The sequence below is a fragment of the Megalobrama amblycephala genome, linkage group LG21 (genome assembly GCF_018812025.1).
Source record: "Megalobrama amblycephala isolate DHTTF-2021 linkage group LG21, ASM1881202v1, whole genome shotgun sequence".
Classification (NCBI taxonomy): Eukaryota; Metazoa; Chordata; class Actinopteri; order Cypriniformes; family Xenocyprididae; genus Megalobrama; species Megalobrama amblycephala.
Window position 1 is genome coordinate 16,332,490 of NC_063064.1, and position 19,611 is coordinate 16,352,100.

At 39.3% G+C, this 19,611-nt stretch overlaps 1 protein-coding gene across 6 annotated transcripts in view; it reads left to right on the forward strand.

Moving 5' to 3' along the window:
* Positions 1–19,611, forward strand: part of foxp4 (forkhead box P4) — a 363,043-nt gene that overhangs the window by 273,518 nt on the left and 69,914 nt on the right. For all 6 annotated transcript variants that reach the window (XM_048172845.1, XM_048172841.1, XM_048172843.1 and 3 more), the window contains one exon: positions 7,393–7,482. In XM_048172845.1, coding sequence (XP_048028802.1) covers positions 7,393–7,482 — 90 coding nt within the window. The remainder of the gene's footprint in view (positions 1–7,392; positions 7,483–19,611) is intronic.

Below are 19,611 nucleotides of genomic sequence, written 5' to 3' on the forward strand. Positions count from 1 at the left end.
ACGAAAGCGGTCAGGGTTTTCAAACATTACAGCATATTTTGAAGTTTTTTCCTCCCTTAGTTTTATTTTTTTATTGCCTTGGCTCCAATTCACCCTTTCCTCATTTTAATGGCCGATGGGAGTCTGCTGTAGCCGTTTAAATTTTAAGGTTTTGCTATAGCCTTTATATTGCGGAAACATTACATTAAATGACAAAAAGGGACAGCGGCGGGTGTTTTCGGATGATTTCGGCATTGAATAATTCACTCGATTTTGCCATTTTCAGATGCGTGTTCTAATGGATCTGAACAAAAACAAATGTGACGAGTGACTGCGAACCGCATGATGGAACAGGAAGTGGCAAATTAAATCCAGCTTGGGCCAAAAAGGAGCGCGAGTGAGGGGAAAAAAGGGGGGAGAAATATGGTCAGAAGTGCAGTTTATTTGTAACCCACCGTGAAATTGGACAGCTCTGCAGGCTACGACTGTAATGAGTCATGGGGACCAAGTTAAGATCTACGAAACCTTGGCCCAGGCCTGTAAACCCGATCCCGTTGTACGATCTACACCTCGTCCTGTAGCCCTGGGTGGACAGCTGCTAACAGGCCCAGTATGTCTGCCTGCAGCCGCTGTAGACGAAGCTCATTTGGTCACCAGCTGTGTCGGAGCATTCCAGCATCAAAATAGTAAGTCTGGTTCTCTGGCAAACAATAATTCATCCTTTAGCGAGTATCAGCAGAGATAGTCTCTCTGGAAAGTTGCATTCGTATCGGCCTGGCCAACACTCCATAAACGATGGTGCGGAACGCTTTCGATTGTGTGGACAAACACATTCGTGGTGGCAGATTCCTCTGGCAGCTGACAGTGATGCATTTGATACATTACAAGCAACTGCTACCGAAAGCCACACTTCACGTAAATATGCCATTCAGATACAAAGCAATCCCACAAGTTGTCACACTCGTGAGTAATAAAGTGGTTGCCGTCAGGAGTGGCGAAAGGAAAGGAGCGGGCGCATTGTGCGCCTGTAGTTACTCAGAGCTTGAAGAGGTTGTACAAGCAGGTATGATTATTTTTGCCAAATCCCTCACATGACTGACGTTTTGGATGCCGACTTATATTACATCTGTGAAACTTTTCTTTCATCTCGCCCCCCTCTTCTTCTTCTGTTTCTCGTATCCAATGCAAGCAAACAGAAACAGCTCAAGTCTTCATTTTTAGACACATTACAAGGAGAAAGCTGAACTTCCTAATTCCAGGAGGATCAGGCCCGAACCTCAAAAGAAGCAGCTTTTGGCATAGCTTTACTTTTCCTTTAAGGTTGAATGGCACCGGTTGGGGAAAAAAAGGGTGCCTTTGTCTTCTTCTCTCCGCTCCTGATTCGGAGGTGGCTATCATGCAGGGTGCATGCTGAACAAAAGCACCCGAGTGTAACAAGTCCTCCCGGTTTGTACCGCTGAAAGAAGGTTAAGTTTGGTTCTTTTTTTTCCCCTCGGTGCGACGCAGGATGTTTTTTTCTAAACGTTCACATTCCAGTCCCGCCTTAAACACCGTTGATGTTGAGTGAGGGGAAAATAAGCTTTGGCTTGTTATTTATGAACTGCTATTTTGTAAATTGGAAATATATTCCGTCTTCACACCCTTAAAATAGACTTTTTGTGGTGTGTTTGGGTTTGTTTGTAGAGTGTCTGACCACATCTGTCCATGCGTGCGGTTATAGTATGATGTAGGTAACATTACTCGCATGAAGAGCACACCCTGTTGCTTTCCTAAACAGTGTGAACAAATTACAGAGTACATTTGAAATGTGTTTTCTTTTTTTTTCATTTTAATAGAAAACTGACCTCACCTATTTGCGTTTAGTCTAAAATTGAACTGCAAGGCACTGAGACATTAAAATTTGTTTATATATATATATTGTCTATAATAACCCATAGGAAAGAATAAACTTGAGCAAAAAGAGGGATTTATAACTTTAGTTGCTTTATATTGTTTTCTCATGTCTCTTTTTTTGTTGTGTGAGTCAAAACAAATGATTGTGTCAAGTCACAATGTGTGACATAATACCTCAAAGCCGCTTCGAGTGCGGATAAATATGCCATTTGGCAGTAGAAGCCAGAGTGTAAGTGGAGCATGTTGACAGGGGTTTATTTAAGAATGAATTAAAAACGCAGCGCCACGGCCCTGAGGGAGGCCACCACTGTTACTTCGTTGACCTCTTCTAAAAGGGTCCTCTATAAATAACTGCACATCATATCTAACTCTGATTGGAGGTCAGCACAGAGGCAGGGGTTTGTTTGGTCGAGTGTGGCCAGCAGCTGTTTCATAAAGCTGATGTAGACCGGCCCATAGGAAAGACAAAATTGCATCTATTTAATATCTCAAATATTTCTCCTAGGACGCAATGCGATTAAATAGAAAAAAATCGAACCGGGAGACTCTCACAGGTGTCTCAAGTTTCAGAAGAGATCTCAACTGTATCTACTTTAAGACTGTGTACACTGCCCACATTCAATACTTTACTTTTTCTTGTTCGTTTTTTATTTGTATTTTCATTTGTTTTTCTTTGTTTTATTTCATTTTGTCCTTCTCTTTTATGTCTATACGTTAGTCTTCATGTCCTATTCACGCCTCTTTCTACCCTCATCCCCATCAATATCTCCTGAGCTTCTCCCAGCATACAGTGGCAGTCTCAGTCTGTCTTCAGCTCTGGATCGGCCAACTCCAGTAACATGATTCCCTCTGACCCTTCATGCCACCCTGGCCCCCCTACCACTCCGCCGCCATCCACCCACCCACACCCATGGACGGCCCACCGTGGGCTCTGTTTTTCTACGGGGGCGGTTGCGGGGGGACGTTGCAGGCGTCAACAATGGCTCTCTGTCAGTGATGATGGATCATTCCAGCATATGGTGCCCACCTGTCCGCGGAGGAGCCGACTTCACTGTTTAGATTTACAGGAGAGAGAGAAAAAGCGAGCGAGCGCCCCGTGTTCTGCCCTCTCCCTCATTCTCACTCCCACAAACACAGGCGGATTAGGGCTCCGATTCATCACCTCCCATTCGTGTTTACTTAAGCAACCTGAGCGTAATGAATAGAAGCTGGGACATCCAGGAAAGAGGCGCGCAATCACCCCTGTTTGTGTGTTTTACCGCGTTGTTTTGGAACGTCCGTCCTAGAGCGGCTAAAAAATTTCATCTGCCGTATTATTATTGGACGCTGTCACGTCTGTGCGCACGGACGCGACTGTCACAACTTTGCTAGAACGAGAGCGAGTATGCCAAAATGAATTCTTCCCTGTTATTTTCCCATAATGGACCCTCACCCGAAAGCCCCCCTCTTTCCCTCTCTCCTGCAAAAAGAAAAGAAACCCAGTTGTCAGCCATTTTTTTTTTTTTTTTTTTGAAGCCCGTTAAAGAGGGGAGGGCGAGAGCCAAGAGAAAAAAGGAAAAGAAAGACGGGGAAAAAAGGGAAGAAGAGGGAGCCCCCTGCTAAATCTCCCTACACCCACCTCTCCGACCACCCTACACCCCCCCACCCCCACCCGACGACCCTGCTGAATTAAAAAATGCTCTGTTATTAAAGGCAATGTCAGGAGTGTTGATTTACGGGGGGGGCGATGACAAGTCAGAAGAACTCACACACTGTGCTGCTAAGGCCGCCAAGCTGGGCTCTGACCTCTTCACCCTCCCCTTCCCCTCTCTCACTCGCTCTCGCTCTGGCTCGTCCGACCGCCCGCCCTGCACTGCAATAAAACCCGTCTAACTCAACAGCACAATGGAACTGTTGTTGGACCCGACGAGCTGCGGCCTCCCTCATATTTTCTTTAAAGGTGCAGCGCTCACCAGCAAATGCCACAAGGCTTTGGGGTGGATGGGGGAGAGAGAGTGATAAGATGAAAGTAGGTGAGCGAGAAGAAAGAAGCAACTCATGTTCCCTTTTGAAATCTGGATGCGTTTTTCACTCCCTGCTTAGATGTATGGATGGAAGTTATAAAGCATTTTTTCCCCCCTGTTTGTACTCCAAATCTTTTTTTAACCTCCACTGTTCGTGAAAGCAATAAAATTGGCAAGTCAGACTCAATAGATTCTCCAGCCACAGAACAGAGCCTCTCCCCTGTTGCTCAGAGAAACTCGCCGCCCCAGTCGCTCTCATTCTGGGCCACTTAAGTGCCACCGGCCTCCGCTCCCACTGCTGATCTTAGTGCATCGTGATTAAGACCAGCCGTGCTGACCACTGGTTCTTCACTAGGTATTGTGCCTTTCTCCTTGAAGAAGAGGTTCACTCCAATTTTTTTCATTCTTTTTTCATCAGCACAAAATGAGATTTTAGGCAGAATATCTGAGCAGCTCGTTTCCACACAACGAAAACAAACACCAAAAAATATGGCAAAAAAATTAATATAAAAAAAAAATCATAAAATGGTCCATACAACTTGTATACTACATCTGCTTCTAATATTTCAAATCCCTGTCTGTTTCTCACATATTACACTTATGACTTACTGTAGCTTAGAAAATGTCTTTCCATACTCATATTATTTTCATTTTTCAGTGCTGCACAAAATTAGAGGTTAAATGTCCAAGCAGCTCTCTTCCATAAAAAAAACAAAAAAACAAACAAACAAAAAGTTTCTAATGGAGATTTATAATGGCAAAAATTACAACCACAACAAAAAAAATATTATAAAAGTTCCTAAAACTGATTTACAATGGCAAAAAAAAGCAGTGGATAGACTTTGTGTACTATATTTTAAGCCTTCTAAAGACATTTGATACCATTACTATTGTATGGACAGCATTTATGTCACGTCTATGCTTTTTTTCTTCATTTTTGTCATTTATAAATAATTTTTATGATTCTCTTTTTGGTCATTTTTTAGAGCTTGTTTTCTTTTTATGGAAAATATCTACTTGGACATTCTGTTATCTCATTTTGCATTGCACAGATGAAAGAAAAGTCAAATGGACCACTTTTAAGATACTTTTATGATACTTTTTTTTTTTTTTTTCATTGTACGGAAAAGAGCTGCTTGGACATTCTGCTTAGCCTCTACTTTTGTCTTTCAAGAGAGAAAAATACAGGGTTAAAATTACATGAGGTTAAATACATGATAATGAAATGTTCCTTTTTGGGTAAACTATTCATGTTATATAAAGAAATGGTCCAAGAAAAAGCATACAAGATGGCTCTAAGATGGATTTAGGCTGTTAGTTCAGGCACTAGACTGATAACACAAATTTAGGGGTGGTCCTATTTAGGGGTGACCCAGTCACTGCAAAATTACTGATATCACAATCTATCACCATTGCACCCCTGAGCAAGGCACTTAACCTCTGGTTGTTCCTGAAGGGGCTGTACATTAAATTAGTGCACTGTAAATTACTTTGGATTAAATGTGTGCACTAAACTGCTACCATTTAATCCAAATAAGCATGGTGTTTATGAAAATCAAAGAAGAGTTTAATAAAGTGGTAATCAGTGCGGCAGTTTTGTCCAATTGTTGATCATTGTTGCCAGACAACCATCTGGTCCAAGTTGTCTCCGGTTGTGTGTGCGCGCGCATGTCTGTAAGAAGTAATTCACACCACATGCCGTCAGTAGAGTGTGTAGTCTCAGTGCTAGTCGTAGCTGGGAGGTGCTGCCGGTCACTTTAGCTTATCCAGCCCTCCGCTGAGGTCATGTGCGCGCTGATGGAGGGGGCTGGGGGGGGGTTCCTGCACAGCATGTGCGTGCATTCGCGAACGTGTGTGTATGCGCACGCCGCTCAATTGCGACCTCAGCAAAAGTAGCAAGTGCTCTTGATGCAGATGGTTTTCATCACACCGACCATTGCATGTTCTCTCTCTCTCTCTCATGTGCCGATTGTATAGGGGGCCTCTCGCCTTTTTTGGCCCCCTCTCTCTCTCTAAAACCCCCACCACCCCCTCTACAATAAAAAAGACAGAGGTGTATCTCTCTTAAATGGATTGGCACCATTTATTTAGAGGGTCCTGGTCTGGGCTTTGAAATACACCCTCCCACACATTTACCCAGTAAGTACTTCTGCAATTGATATAATGGCTATTAGCACTAACAGTCTATTACTGATATCAGATCAGTACTAAATGAACATGTTTTATAGGGATGGTTCACCCAAAAATGAATATTCTGTCATCATTTACTTAACTCATGTGCCTTAGTGTCTTATGTGAAACTTACTTTTGAATATTTATGCTGCTTTTTCCCCTACAACGATAGCAGAAAGTGACCAGGCGTTGTCAAGCTCCAAAAAAGCACTAAAAAGTAGTCTGTATGACCCAGTACATTTTTGAAGCTGTCAGATCTCATTTGTGCATGTTTCTGACTCCAATTGCCATTGATTCTCACCAAGTTACAATACGCTACCGTTCAAATGTTTGTTGTCGGTAAGTTTTTTAATAAATTTTAATATATTTTAAAATGTAATTTAATCCTTTGATGGCAAAGCTTAATTTTCAATAGCCATTACTTCTCGCTACTAGCCAAAAAGTATTAACTTTTTTGTTTGTTCATCTCACAAAATATATTTTAAGTCTTCTTTTGAGATGCATGGACCACATTTATACTATTTTAATGGTGCTATATCCTGACACGAGAGTGAATAAATGATGGCAAATGTCATTTTTGGATGAGTTATCCCTTTAATGTTAAACCATATAGATTTGCCTTCAAAGTGAGTTTACAGATAGGTGAACTATTAAAGCTGGCTTAAAATGTCTAAAACTTGTGGAATTTACAGCTTTTTCGGTTAGCATATCTAAGTATGACTGAGGATTTATGTTTGGTGTCAGGTCTTTCTTTTTCTTTTTTTTTTTAAAGAGGGCTTTTCACCCACACCCCCCCTTTCATAAATCAATATTTACTATGTAACCTTCCTCTCTCTCTTCAGGGCCAGGAAGCAAATGTGCATCCTGATGGCGCTCTTCAAAAAGCTGTTTGCCCACTGATTTACTGTTGCCTAGTGTTTTTGTTTTGAGAGCCGCATTTTGCCATTGGACCAAAGATCCTGTGCGGCTACAGTTTGAAAAATCGAAACGAATGCTGCCGTCATCTGTTCGTAGGGTAGTGAACTGTTGCCACATGATGTGGGACGGGCCTCGGAGTGGCAGTGCAATGGACAGATGATCTAAGGGAGTGTGAGAGAAAGGAAAAAAAGGGTGCGGTAGAGTTACAGAGTTGCATTTTCCCTCTCGCTGTCTGAAGAGAAAGCAAGGTCCCTTTCTGGCACTGCAAGGGAGCGGCCCCACACACTCAGGTTGGCAAACAGGTGGGGCCCACCATGCAGTGCTAAGTGTATCCCTCGTGTGATTTTGAGGAAATGTAAGCAGAGTGCAAAGGTGTGTGTATGTGTGGTGCTCACCGCTGTGTTGTCTCTGTTTCTCGTGTCCGCAGGCCCTCCAGGCAGCACGCCAGTTCATCCTCCAGCAGGCCACAGGACTCAACTCCCCCAGCAGCAACGAGGTCAAACAGAGCCCTGTGCAGGTACAAGTGCCACACACATACACACACACCCATATAAATATACAAGCATATACTTATTATAACAATCAGATGTAAGCGTTAAATCACATTTTTGTCCTTTCCCTTCATTATTGTTTCACTTTACCATTAAGGATGGGTGGTATATGAAATATTCAATGTATCTATGATGATTTTGCTTGTGTTATCAAATCCATCATGAAAATTACGATGAATTCAATGCACTTTCATTTGGCCATTTAGTTTCCTAAAGGCAGCATTAAAAGACTAGCTCCACTATCCTTCCTTAAGAAAGTTTTGAAAAATGTTTATGATATAACATTTTTAAAAGTTTCATTTTATTGAATCATTTAGAACGGTCTGAACTCTGATTCTGTGATTTGTTTGCATTGGCGCATATAAATGAAAAACATATATATATTTTTAATAGGGGTGTAACAATATATCTTTTCACAATATATCGCAATAAAAAAATGCAACAATATGTATCGTGGATAGTGACAATATGTATTGCGTATAGTTCACCCAAAATGAAAATTACTGTGTGAGGAATAAATTCAAGTTTACAGAGTTTTAGTTTCACTACTACATAATATTCAACATTATATATAGTAGTTTAATGTATAAAATAATAATGCAAATTTAGCATTTTAATCAACAGTACGTATTTTGTTAACCTTATGTCTTGGAGTATCACAATAATATCGTATCGTGATAAGTATCGAATTGTGACATGAGGGTATTGTTACATCCCTAATTTTTAATTTAGTGAAATTTAACTGATTTTTAAAAATAATTTGATTATCATCAAATATCATGAACAGATTTTTTTTTCCAGCTATATCCCTATTTTTCATTGTCATACTTTCTCAGATATATGTCTGTTAAAGTTCTTGACTATCTGATCATCTCCCATCCCCCCATCTGTTCTATATTAAAAGAGCAGAGTTGTGAATGTGGTTCTTTGTAGTCAAGAGCTGAACAATGGCACTACTTTATAACCAAACTTCATGTCTAGCTTGAGTGCACGTTCCTATAGCACCTGGTCACACACACACGTACAGACACACTCAGGGTCTAGAGCAGAAATCTTGGGAATAGAGTAGTGTAGAGAGCTCAGATCTATCAGTACCAAATCCAAAATTTTGTTCCAATTTTTTTCATTATTTTTCATTTTATGTAGAAATTTGGTTTATTTATTTATTTTCCTGGATGCCCAATAATTCCCTTAGGTATCAACTTTTCTTCTGAGAATGACAAAAATGTTCAAATGTTGTGGTGGTGGTTGTTGTTATTATTATTTTATATATACTTTTTTGTGCCATTTGGTGTTGTGCAGACTTGGTATGAACAGGACTTTACCCATTAGGCTTTCTGTACAAATATAATTAGTTTTTCACTTTACCAAAGACAATACCAAAAATATGTATATCGTGTCCATGACTTAATAATACATCAGCACCTTTTATTAATTCCCTCTTTTTTTTACTAAATTGTGTGCACAATATAATTTAATCAAATTAGTACAACGTGGCCACAATTTACTAAAACAAGAGAATGAATTCTTAATTTGTGGCCACGATACATATTTTTTGTCCGCATGTCGTGCATGGTTCTGTAACTTCAGCATATAAATGGTAATAAATTATATTTATATATATATATATATATATATATATATATATATATAATTTTTCATTTTATATTATTTCATATTGATTTTATATAATGTATTTTAGTTATTATTTATAGTTTTTTTTATTATTATTATTTTCATTATTTTTTTATTCCCCATTTAGGTCAGGTTATCTTTACAGAGTAAACATCGATTCTTATTTAGCAATACACTGTGCATTTTGCATGTGTGTTGGTATTGTTTTGTCTAAGTGTTTCTTACTGTTGGTAAGAAATGCAGTCTTCATGCATGCCATGTTGAATTGGGGCAGTGGTGATAACTGCCTGCTTTAGCCCACCTGTCAAATGTGACAAGACACACAGTCACGTGTGCATACCAGAGTAAAGCTTTGATATCACAGTCATGAAAACACAGGAAGAAGCATGTTAACACAGTTGTGAGACTAACACAGACTGGCATATAGGTACAGATTAGGGTGCGCTTTTTTATTTAGCCTGAATCTGATGGAGATGGAGGAGAGAAGATGAACAAGGCCACCCCTAATCACAAGCAGGAAGCGAGGGGCGGATGTAGTCAATATGAGCATATTAGGTGAAAAGTAGAGAGTGCAAGTGAACGAGCGAGCGAAGGGGAGTGTGAGAGCCGGCCACAGTTTTACAAATCATCAATAATCCAGGAGGAATGCTAGCTGACAGTTTAAATGACCGTGTTGAGAGGTTTTCCCTTCAGGGTAATTAACATTATCAAGGAACAGCAGGTTACCTCGTTAGTGGCGCACTCATTTAATTAACAAACCACACTAATTAGATTGAACCCTGGGCTGAAGTTTGCTTCGCCGTGCTCGTTGAGCTAAAGAAAAGTCAAGAAGAGGAAAATGAAAGGAGCATTTTATCAGAACACCTTTTTTTTCACAAGTTGTTTTTTGTTTATGCACCTTTTGATAATTTATGTGGCTTATTGAGCAGATTTGGCTTAAATTGTGACTTGGTTTAAATTGTGGTGTTTGCTAAAGTGAGCATCACTTTTATTGTTGATTATACTTAAAGGTCAGCTCACTTCAACTAGTGTTTTTGTGTTTTGTTTTGTGTTTTGTTTTGTGTTTTGTTTTGTTTTGTTTTGTGTTTTGTTTTGTTTTGTTTTGTTTTGTTTTGTTTTGTTTTGTTTTGTTTTGTTTTGTGTTTTGTTTTGTTTTTTGTTAATACAATGAAAGTCACTAGACTTTCTTCAAAATATCTTCTTTTGTGTTCCACAGAAGAAAGTTAGTTATACAGGTTTAAACCAACATTTTTCATTTTTGGGGTAACTTTCCCTTTAAATATTAAAATTTAGTGTTTACCTTGTCCTTTGTCATTAGTGCTACAGATGTGAATGGCATCTCAAATTATGCAGCTTGTTTAGGAGATTTGTGATGTTGTATTATTTCACTTTTTGGATGTAAAGGGGAAAACAATACCAGATTTTCACCAAAAGGGCATATCTAGAGATCAGAATATCCTAGACTTGGAGGTGTGGGCCCTTTTGTCTTAGCAAAAAGAAGCCCCCATAACTCCCGAGCATCTTTTAGCAAGTTTTTCACAAGAGCTAATCACGTTTTCTCTCTAAAGGGACTTACAGATGTTATAGCATACTATATTCTCAGGCTGGATGTTATAAAGAGGCATACTCATACACATTTGATGTTTTCTGATGAACTCTTCGGTCAGATCCACTGACCTCTGTCGACCCATGACCCTCAGGTGAGGCTCTTTGTTTGGGCTTCTAGGGTGAAGTCTATCCCACCTCAGCACACGGCTACCCTGCATACTGATAAAGGTGACCCTGAGATTCTGCTTTGTAGTGTCACTTCCTCATCTGCTGCCCTGGAGCATCAAACCTTCCCTGTTCCTAGTTTTTCTATAGGGTTTTAGGGTCTGCAAACCGCCCCTTGTTTATTATGAGGGTTTCCGTTACTATTGATTCAAAAACAAGAAAAATGTCAGGTATGTAGATAGTCATGCTGGAGGATTAGATTTTTTTTATTTATTTTTTTTTGTAGTAATGCCTCATACCAATTATGTCTTTACGAAAAGGCCTTCAGCTGCTTGACACCTAGCTGTCAAGAGGCTCTTGCTGTTATTTCACCTTTCTTTTAACTCTCATGGTCTTATTTCAAATGATTTTTTTTTTTATTTCTAAAAGTACTCAGGTTCAGGGTATTTGAATCTGTTGTCAAATGGCAGGGAGAGAAGGGCAGGAAAGTCATTTAATCTAGTCAATGGTCTTAGCCCGACAGAAAATGGCTGCTGGTCAGGTTAAGCTCTTTCTGAAGGTTTGAATGCAGTGTGACAAACAATGAAATCTTTTGGTTGCTGAAAATTAGATTTTTCCTCTTCATCACTGCCAAAGAAACCAGAAGTTACACTACTACCAGAACCTTGGCCGTGACCAACAGGTTCTTCCCTTAAATGCTTAATATGGCCGGCTCTCATTCTCAGTTAATATTATTTCTCTTTTTGGGACATTGAGGGCTAAATAATTGCAGATTGCCTTTCTGTATATATATATATATATATATATATATATATATAATTTTATATAATTTTTTTTTTTTTTTTTTTTGTGCTGGCTCAGTCTTTTACAGAGTCAATGAGAGTCATTTAAACTAGCCAAGGCAAGGATTGCAGTTAGGTTTGTTAGTTTAAATTTGTTTAAAAAATATTTTTATACACTATACACCAATCAGAGGTTTTTGAAAGAAGTCTTTTATGTTCACCAAGGCTGCATTTATTTGGTTAAAAATACAGTAGAAGCAGTAATGATGTGAAATAGTATTAAAATTTTAAATATTTGTTTTCTATTTTCAAACATTCTAAAGTGTAATTTATTCTTGTGATGGCAAAGTTGAATTTGGAATTAATCCAGTTTTCAGTGTCACATGATCCTTCATAAATCATTCTAATATGCTGATTTGCTGCTCAAGAAACATTTCTTATTATCAATGTTAAAAACGGTTATTTTGCTTAATACTTGATGTATTTTTTTTAAGGATTCTTTGATGAATAGCATTTATTCAAAATAGAAATCCTTTGTGACATTATAGATGTCTTTACCATAACTTTTTTATCAATTTAATCCATCGTTGTTGAGTAAAAGTATTAATCTGTGTACATATTTATATATATATATATAAAATTGAAAAATGTTTATGGAATTTATTTTGTTTGTATAGTTATTTAACTGTTTCCTTTTTCATTCAGTTTATTTGATGTTTTATAATTAGCAGCATAATAAAATCCACACGTTTTAATAGCTCCGTCACACCATAGGACTATTTGTATCTTTGTGTATAAGGTGATGGAAAGAGCATAGAATTTATTATCATGGTTATATAGACCCATTTTGCATACACACACGTGGCTTCAGTCCCATCTTTGTTGGTAATTGAAAAGAAAAAGTGTCCTCTTTTCATGTATTATTGAGGACCTCGTTTAATTAAAAAAAAAAATGAAAAGACTCATTAGAGACATGCTAATTAGTTTCCTTCTCTTGAGCGTTGATAGAGAGGCTGCGTTGCCACGGTAGCACTGGGTGAAGGGAGTACCACATTGAGATGATCCGATGGCGAGATGGCTGACGCCAGCTCCACCTCAGTGTGGTCAAGCACTTTGGGATCAGTTTTACAGAATGAACTTTGAAAGTCCTTTGACCCTAATGAAAATTTACCTCTCATGTTTGTTCATCGTGGTAAAACACAATGCAGCGCTTATCATGCAAATAGCCACTTTAAAGCAGGTTTTGATAAGAATTCTTTGGCGTTTTTTTTGGAAACTGACACGTATATAGACACCTCTGATCAATGGGGGACAAAAAGACCATCCATACTGGACAGAGCTCTTTTTTGTGAACTTTTATTTTTGAAAACTCTCTGTTTTGTCCATTAAGTGGAAATGCTTAGTTGGCACTTTTTTTTTTCCTTTTCAAAGAGGTTGTTTTGAAAAGAGAGAAGGTTAGAGAGGGTGACCCAGAATGCAAGAGGCCTGACAGATTGAAGACGGCGAGAGAGAGAGAGAGAGAGAGAGAGCAAGAAGAGAAACACCCAGGGCCGTGCTGGCCGTTTCAGAGTTTGGGTTTGAGCAGTGGAGTGTAAAAGTCCATTTTTTGATCTGAAACATGAGTGAAAAGTGTAATGAACGCGGTCGATAATGGGCTTTTATATTTCCGCACCCCAGTCATCTCTTCTGTTGTGTTCCACTGGAAATTTGTTGTCATTTTTATTCTGGGGCAGTGAGGCGTTAGATAGAGCCACAGATGTGTGTGTGCGAGGGACGTCCGCAGAAAGCGAGGGACTAATGGAAGAGGGATATGGAAGACGGAATGGTGGGGGGATTTTCCACTTGAACTTGCCCGACTCGGGGCACTCGCGCAACGGCGGATTTTCATTTGTCCGAATGCTGTCCGAACGCTGTCAGAGAAAGCGGTCCCCAGACGCGAGCTTTGAACTGGGTGAAAATAAGCAAGTGACAGCCCGGAATTCTCTGCTTCTCTAGAATCGCTCAGCCCTGCAGCCCCCGGTGGCTGGCTTTTATTACACACCGCACACACACACGACAAACAAATCCGCCCGCACCACCACCATGTACTGTATAAGAAGTGCGATATGATAAATACCTGTGGGAGGTAATGCGGTAACTTCGGGGGATGGGTGGCAATGGAGGTTTTAGATCATTTTTGGACAAATTAGCTTGTGAAAAGGTGGCTGTGTGCATCAGGGCCCTACAGCCTGGAAGACATCATCACGGAGCCACCTGCTAACAGCGCCTGCAGCCTTTCAGCGGGCCTGTTATTAAAATGACAGGCCTCTTTAGCGTCACGTCCCGCTCAATAGTGACCCTTCACTCTCCACATGCAGGCTAATATCTTCCAGGCTTTTTGAAGGTGGCGGTGTGACTGTTTAAAAGCTCTCCCATCCGTCCCCCCTTATGCTAACCCCACCTAGCTTCCCTTATCGCTTCCACCTGAGAAATGTGACCCCTTGCCCCCTCCTGTCAGGATTAAGAGAAGGGAATTATTCTAGTGGAACAGTGGAGGCATTTTGTTCTCCTGTTCATGTGTTGATAAACATTCTGCTTTAGTATGATGGGGGATGGGTAAAAGTGGCTGGGAGAGTTGGCATGTAGCAGTTTAGCATTCTTGCAAAGTGTATGTGATAGTCATATGATGATATGGTGGAGATAAAAGATGATCATAAGGTTTAGGAGACAGAGGCAACAGTTTAGATGTGTTGGTGGGGATTCTAAAGTGGTTATTTCATACATATGCAATGTAAATGTATGTATAAATGCTAACAATTTACATTAAGGTTTCATTAGTTAACTACTTTTGTTAACTTGAATTAAGAATGGACAATACTTCTACAGCATTTATTAATCTTAGTTAATGTTAAAGCTGCAGTTCGCAAAAATTATAAGAGAATATACAACATGAATCCATTTTCCAAACCGTGTTTTTGGAAAATGGTACGCTTATAATAAGTGTTTATATTCTGACTATTTCAGACCGGACTGGTAGGACCCGCCGCAGAGTATCACAGTAACTGCGTGACTCGCCATAGACATACACGGAGAAAAGTAGCTCCGGCTAGAATGTTCGCCCGCAAGACGCATGCAGTTCTGTTTATTAACCGCTAGAGGGCCAAAAATCGCGGACTGCAGCTTTAATTTCAACATTTACTATTAATTAATGCACTGTGAACTAACATGAACAAACAACAAACCATTGTTTTTATTAAACTGATTTTATTAAATTGTTTTTATTTGTTAAAAATGATTAATAAATAGGCCTAATGTAGCAAATGTATTGCTCATTGTTAGTTCATATTAGTTAATACATTAATTAAGGCTAACAAACGAGACCTTATTGTAAAGTGTTACTATATAAAAAGCCTTTATTGCACAATATTTAAATAAATATGTAAACAAAAAGTATATATATATAAGTAAAAATATATATATAAACAAAATATTATAAGTGTATATATAATGTATACAAAAATGTTTTAAAAAGTAAATATTTATGTATAAAAACTAAACACATTTTTGTCATATATATATATATATATATATATATATATATATATATATATATATATATATATATATATATATAGTTTTTTATGCATTCTTTTTGTTTACATTTTTTATTTTTTTATTTTTTTAATTTTGATTTTATTATTTGTTTTGTTTTTTTGTTTTTAATTTTATTATAAATATGAATATATCCAAAAAATAAATTGTACCAAATGCAATAGGTCTTCTGAATAAGGGGTAGGAAATGTGAATATTTTTAACTTTTTAAGTGGATACTGTGTATTGTTAATTGTATTGTAATTGTATGGCGAGGCCAAAGACCAATTTTCAGCCAAGGCTGAACAATAAAGTACAACTAACAACTAACTAACTCAAATAAATTGTAAGGACAAGTGTCTTTCTTAAGGACACATTGGTGTTCCTACAGAGATCCTTGCATCTCAGATGCTAAGCCATTCCTTGAGCCCTTTTCTTGTAGTACAGTCTTAGTAATTCCCTCCTCACATCTGATCTCCCCCTTCCCTCCTGTTTTTGTTTAGGTACCCCTTCCTCCATCCTTTCTCTCCCTGTTTGCCCCCTGTCTCTGACCCCTCCAAGCCTCCATAACCCCAGCCTTAACCTCCATCCTCCCTCCCCGGCTTCTCCCTCTCGCCTCATGGCCCGGCGCTTGGTGTTAGTTTGTGAGGCGATTAATGGCGCTGATGTGTAAATGAGATGTGACGGCTTGTTTACCGGCTTGAGCCCGCGGGCAGTAGACTCACGAGCGCACCCGTGAATAAACTGATCATAATGGCCATCAGCGCAGACTGCAGGTACTCTAGTGCAGGAGGAGAGAGAGAATTAGAGAGTGTGAGCTGTGGGTTGCGGTTAGGCAGTCTACCAGTCTTCCATCGGTGAGGTGAGTAATTCCTTTTGACGGGGGTAAACAGCGCTAGGATGTTGTCCCGCGTGTGCATGGATGCCCGCGTGTGATGTCTCTTCTAGTCGTCTCCTTGTCATTTTTTCAATTATCCCTCCCACTCCAGGGTCCCCTTGGAATGCCGGTGAGCTTGAAGATGGATCGTTGAGATTGACTGACTGTGGTGTTTATATATTAATTATAACTTTATATGCCTCCATCTTTCTCCATTACACATGCTATCACGTTAAATGTTTATATTTGTCATGTTTTATGACCACCTGATTGCCACTAAATTTTACAAGCTTTGCCAGAGTCATGCATTTAAGTATATGGCTTATGTTTTTTGAGAATGTGATATATTAAAATTAGGATGCATGATGGAAACAGTCAATATTGGATATTTAATTGTGCTTTTTTAACTTTTAGATTACCTTTTCTGTCATCTTAAGGTCTGTTCACACCAAGAATGATAATTATAACAATAAGTATATTTGCGTCCACACCAACGAAGTTCACGCGTTGCGGTTTCAAAGTGTGTACGACATGTTTTTGCTGTTCTTGTTGCATTTACACGGCTTTAACCAGCAGATGTCCTCAGCATGCTATGTTTCGAGTGAATAGCTAGTGTAATCAATCTAATCTAACAGTGAATTGAGCTGACGAAGTCAATATAGCGGAATAAAAACAGCGCCTAGTCTTTTTCACTGCAACTTCAAAGGAAGCAAGACAATGTTGTCGAAACTAGCGCTGGATACCTGAGGTAATTTTTATGTTACACTGTTTGCTAGCCTGGCACAACGATCTCATCATTAATACTTCTCACTGTTTATTCCGAGGGTATGACCAATTGTTTTCCATGTATCCATTTTCTTTAAAGTATCCTTGAAAAGGGGATTTGACTTGTCAAAAAGTGTTTTTTCCGAACCTCGTCGGTTAACTTCTCCAGTGTCGTCTGCCATTTTAAAGCGGAACTCAGTAAGATTTGCGAAGCTCCCCCTACAGGTTCCTTCAGTGAATCACACTGTCGTAAATACTCCAAGCGCAGCTCTGGACTACAACGACTACAACGCTCAGTAGTTTTGCAAATACAGTACAAGAAATCTCGATGGAGGTGGGTAATTTTCGAAATTGTCTTATAAAGTCATAATATATACATTGTTTTTGAATTACCATAAAGCATATTTTCACTCTCTCGTGAACGTGAACATGAGGCGAGATTGTGTCGGTTCGGCGCAGCTCAACTTGCAAGTGCTGTATTCTGCCGTAGACGTGCCAGAGGGGGTTAGTGCTCGCCTCAAATACACCACTACAAGTCAATTAACCATCGTAAGGACTTAGAAAACTATTTACGAAGGTAAAAAAGTTACTTAGTTCTGCTTTAAATGCACAAGCCCTTAAATTAGAATGGATTCTGATTGGCTGTCAGTGTTTTATCGTTCAACAGCTTGAAGAAAATCATTCTGAAAGTGATCCCAACGATATAGTTTCTCTATATCGTTATTGTTATAGCTGTGGTGTGAACAGTGCTAGTCTTTTATATTTGGAACAATTTTTTGTTATCTTTATAGTTATCGTTCTTGGAGTGAACGGGCCTTAACACTCACCTAAAATAAATCTTTGAAGACTCTTTTCCGTAAAATCATATTAAGAACTGTCCCTTTAAATATTGTGTGCTTCACTAAGGCTTTACCAGTTAGTTCATTCTCTAGTTTTCTAGCTCACCACAGAGGGACAATTGTGTTTCTTAGCTGTTATATGACACCCCGTCTCAGCTTTCTAGAAGAACTAAACTCTTCCTGTGTGTGTATTAACCAGGATTTTAGATTTGGATGACCAGAACTCTGCTCTCTTTACATAGTCGGAGTGATTCTTTGGCCACCTTTCCACACGAGTGTCGCTCTGTCGTAATTCATACTCCAGAGTCTGAGCTGAGTTCCCTCGCAGTCTTTAAAGTGCTAGACCTTTGTGCTCTTCTCTAAATTCTTCAACTTTAAGTGCCGTTTATCAGATTTTCCCCCTTTTTTATATGGACGAGTATATTATTCCTCTCCAGCTATAAAAAGCCTTTCAAGAACTCAGCCAGTCCCAATTATGGCTTTATGGAGCTGATTTGCCACGTCTGTCCAAAGTTTAGTAACATGTTTTTATATGCTTTCACTTGAGGCTCTTTCGCCCACTTTTTCTCCTGCTTGTGTGTGTGTGTGTGTGTGTGTGTGTGTGTGTGTGTGTGTATGCACCACCGCACTACATGTGATAATTACCCTGTAATATGGAATGGCAAAGAATCCTCCAGAGAATGGAGATGCATTCATCATCATCCATTTATTTAAATACCATAATTTAGTGTACGGCTCATTACTGGGAGGTTGACCTTTCCCAAAATGAAGATCTCCTCTATACTTTGTACTCACTGCCTGGTTTCATTTTTTTTTTTTTTTTAATTCTAAAAATGCTAATAGAGATAAACACAAAGGAAGTGATGAAGGGTGTAGCATCCATCCATCCATCCACCTGTCTAACTATTGCTCTTGTTATCCATCCATCAATTGCAAATCATTGCGATATTTATGATGTTTCCTAATTAAATATTGTCAGTCAATGCATTTCAGATATATCATAAATATTCAATGATTTAACACTAAGTGCAACAAGCATCGACTCCCTTGCAAGATGTACCACAACTCCCAAATATATTTTTAAATGGCAAATAATTTGAGTGGCCACTTCATTAGAGCAGAAACATTACAACTTATCATTGAATGCATTGAGACGCTCCATATATCCAGACTAATGGAATCAGATTGAATCTAGGAGCACAGGTGAAACATTTTGCAGGGAATCGCCTACAAAATGCTTTTAAGTGCGGATGGTTTTAGTTTAATGAAAGTGAGTCATTTGGCAGACTGACAGTATATTGTGCTGAGGAGGATTTCGTATTAAAACACTCTCACTTGTTCCGGTTCAGACCCCACATAAACTGCACAATGTCGGGCTCTGGCCACGGGTCTGTCTGTAGGTTCACAAGAGATTCACATCATCGTCCTTGTGTCTGTGTTTTAATGAGCGGAGGGGTTGATAAGACTGATTGTAATTTATCAAGGCCAGAAAAAAAGGAAAAGCCAGAATAAGGCTCATTGGAATGCATTCTCTGTCCTTACTACTTCCTTTATGACCCTCTGGGACGCATCGCTCTTCTTGCGGCTCGGCTTCCATCTCCCCTCTCTCTCTCTCTCTCTCTCTCCCTCATTTCCCATCTCTTCTCTTTGTTAATCAGTTAAACTCGCTCTTCAAATAGCCCCTCTAATTACTGCTCCGCTCCCTGCGAACGGCCATCTCCCCTGCTGCTCTCTCTCTCTCTCTGTATTGAAGCTGACCCCTGTCAGTAGTGGGTAGCTCTTCGTGGTGCGTGCGGACAGTGCTGGTGAATCTTAATGGTGGTGGGAGGCTCCAGAGGTGCCACTGAAGCTGGCTCATTAGCAGACAGTCTCAGAAGCTTGTGGAGATGGTTTTAGGGGATGGCCATCAAATAC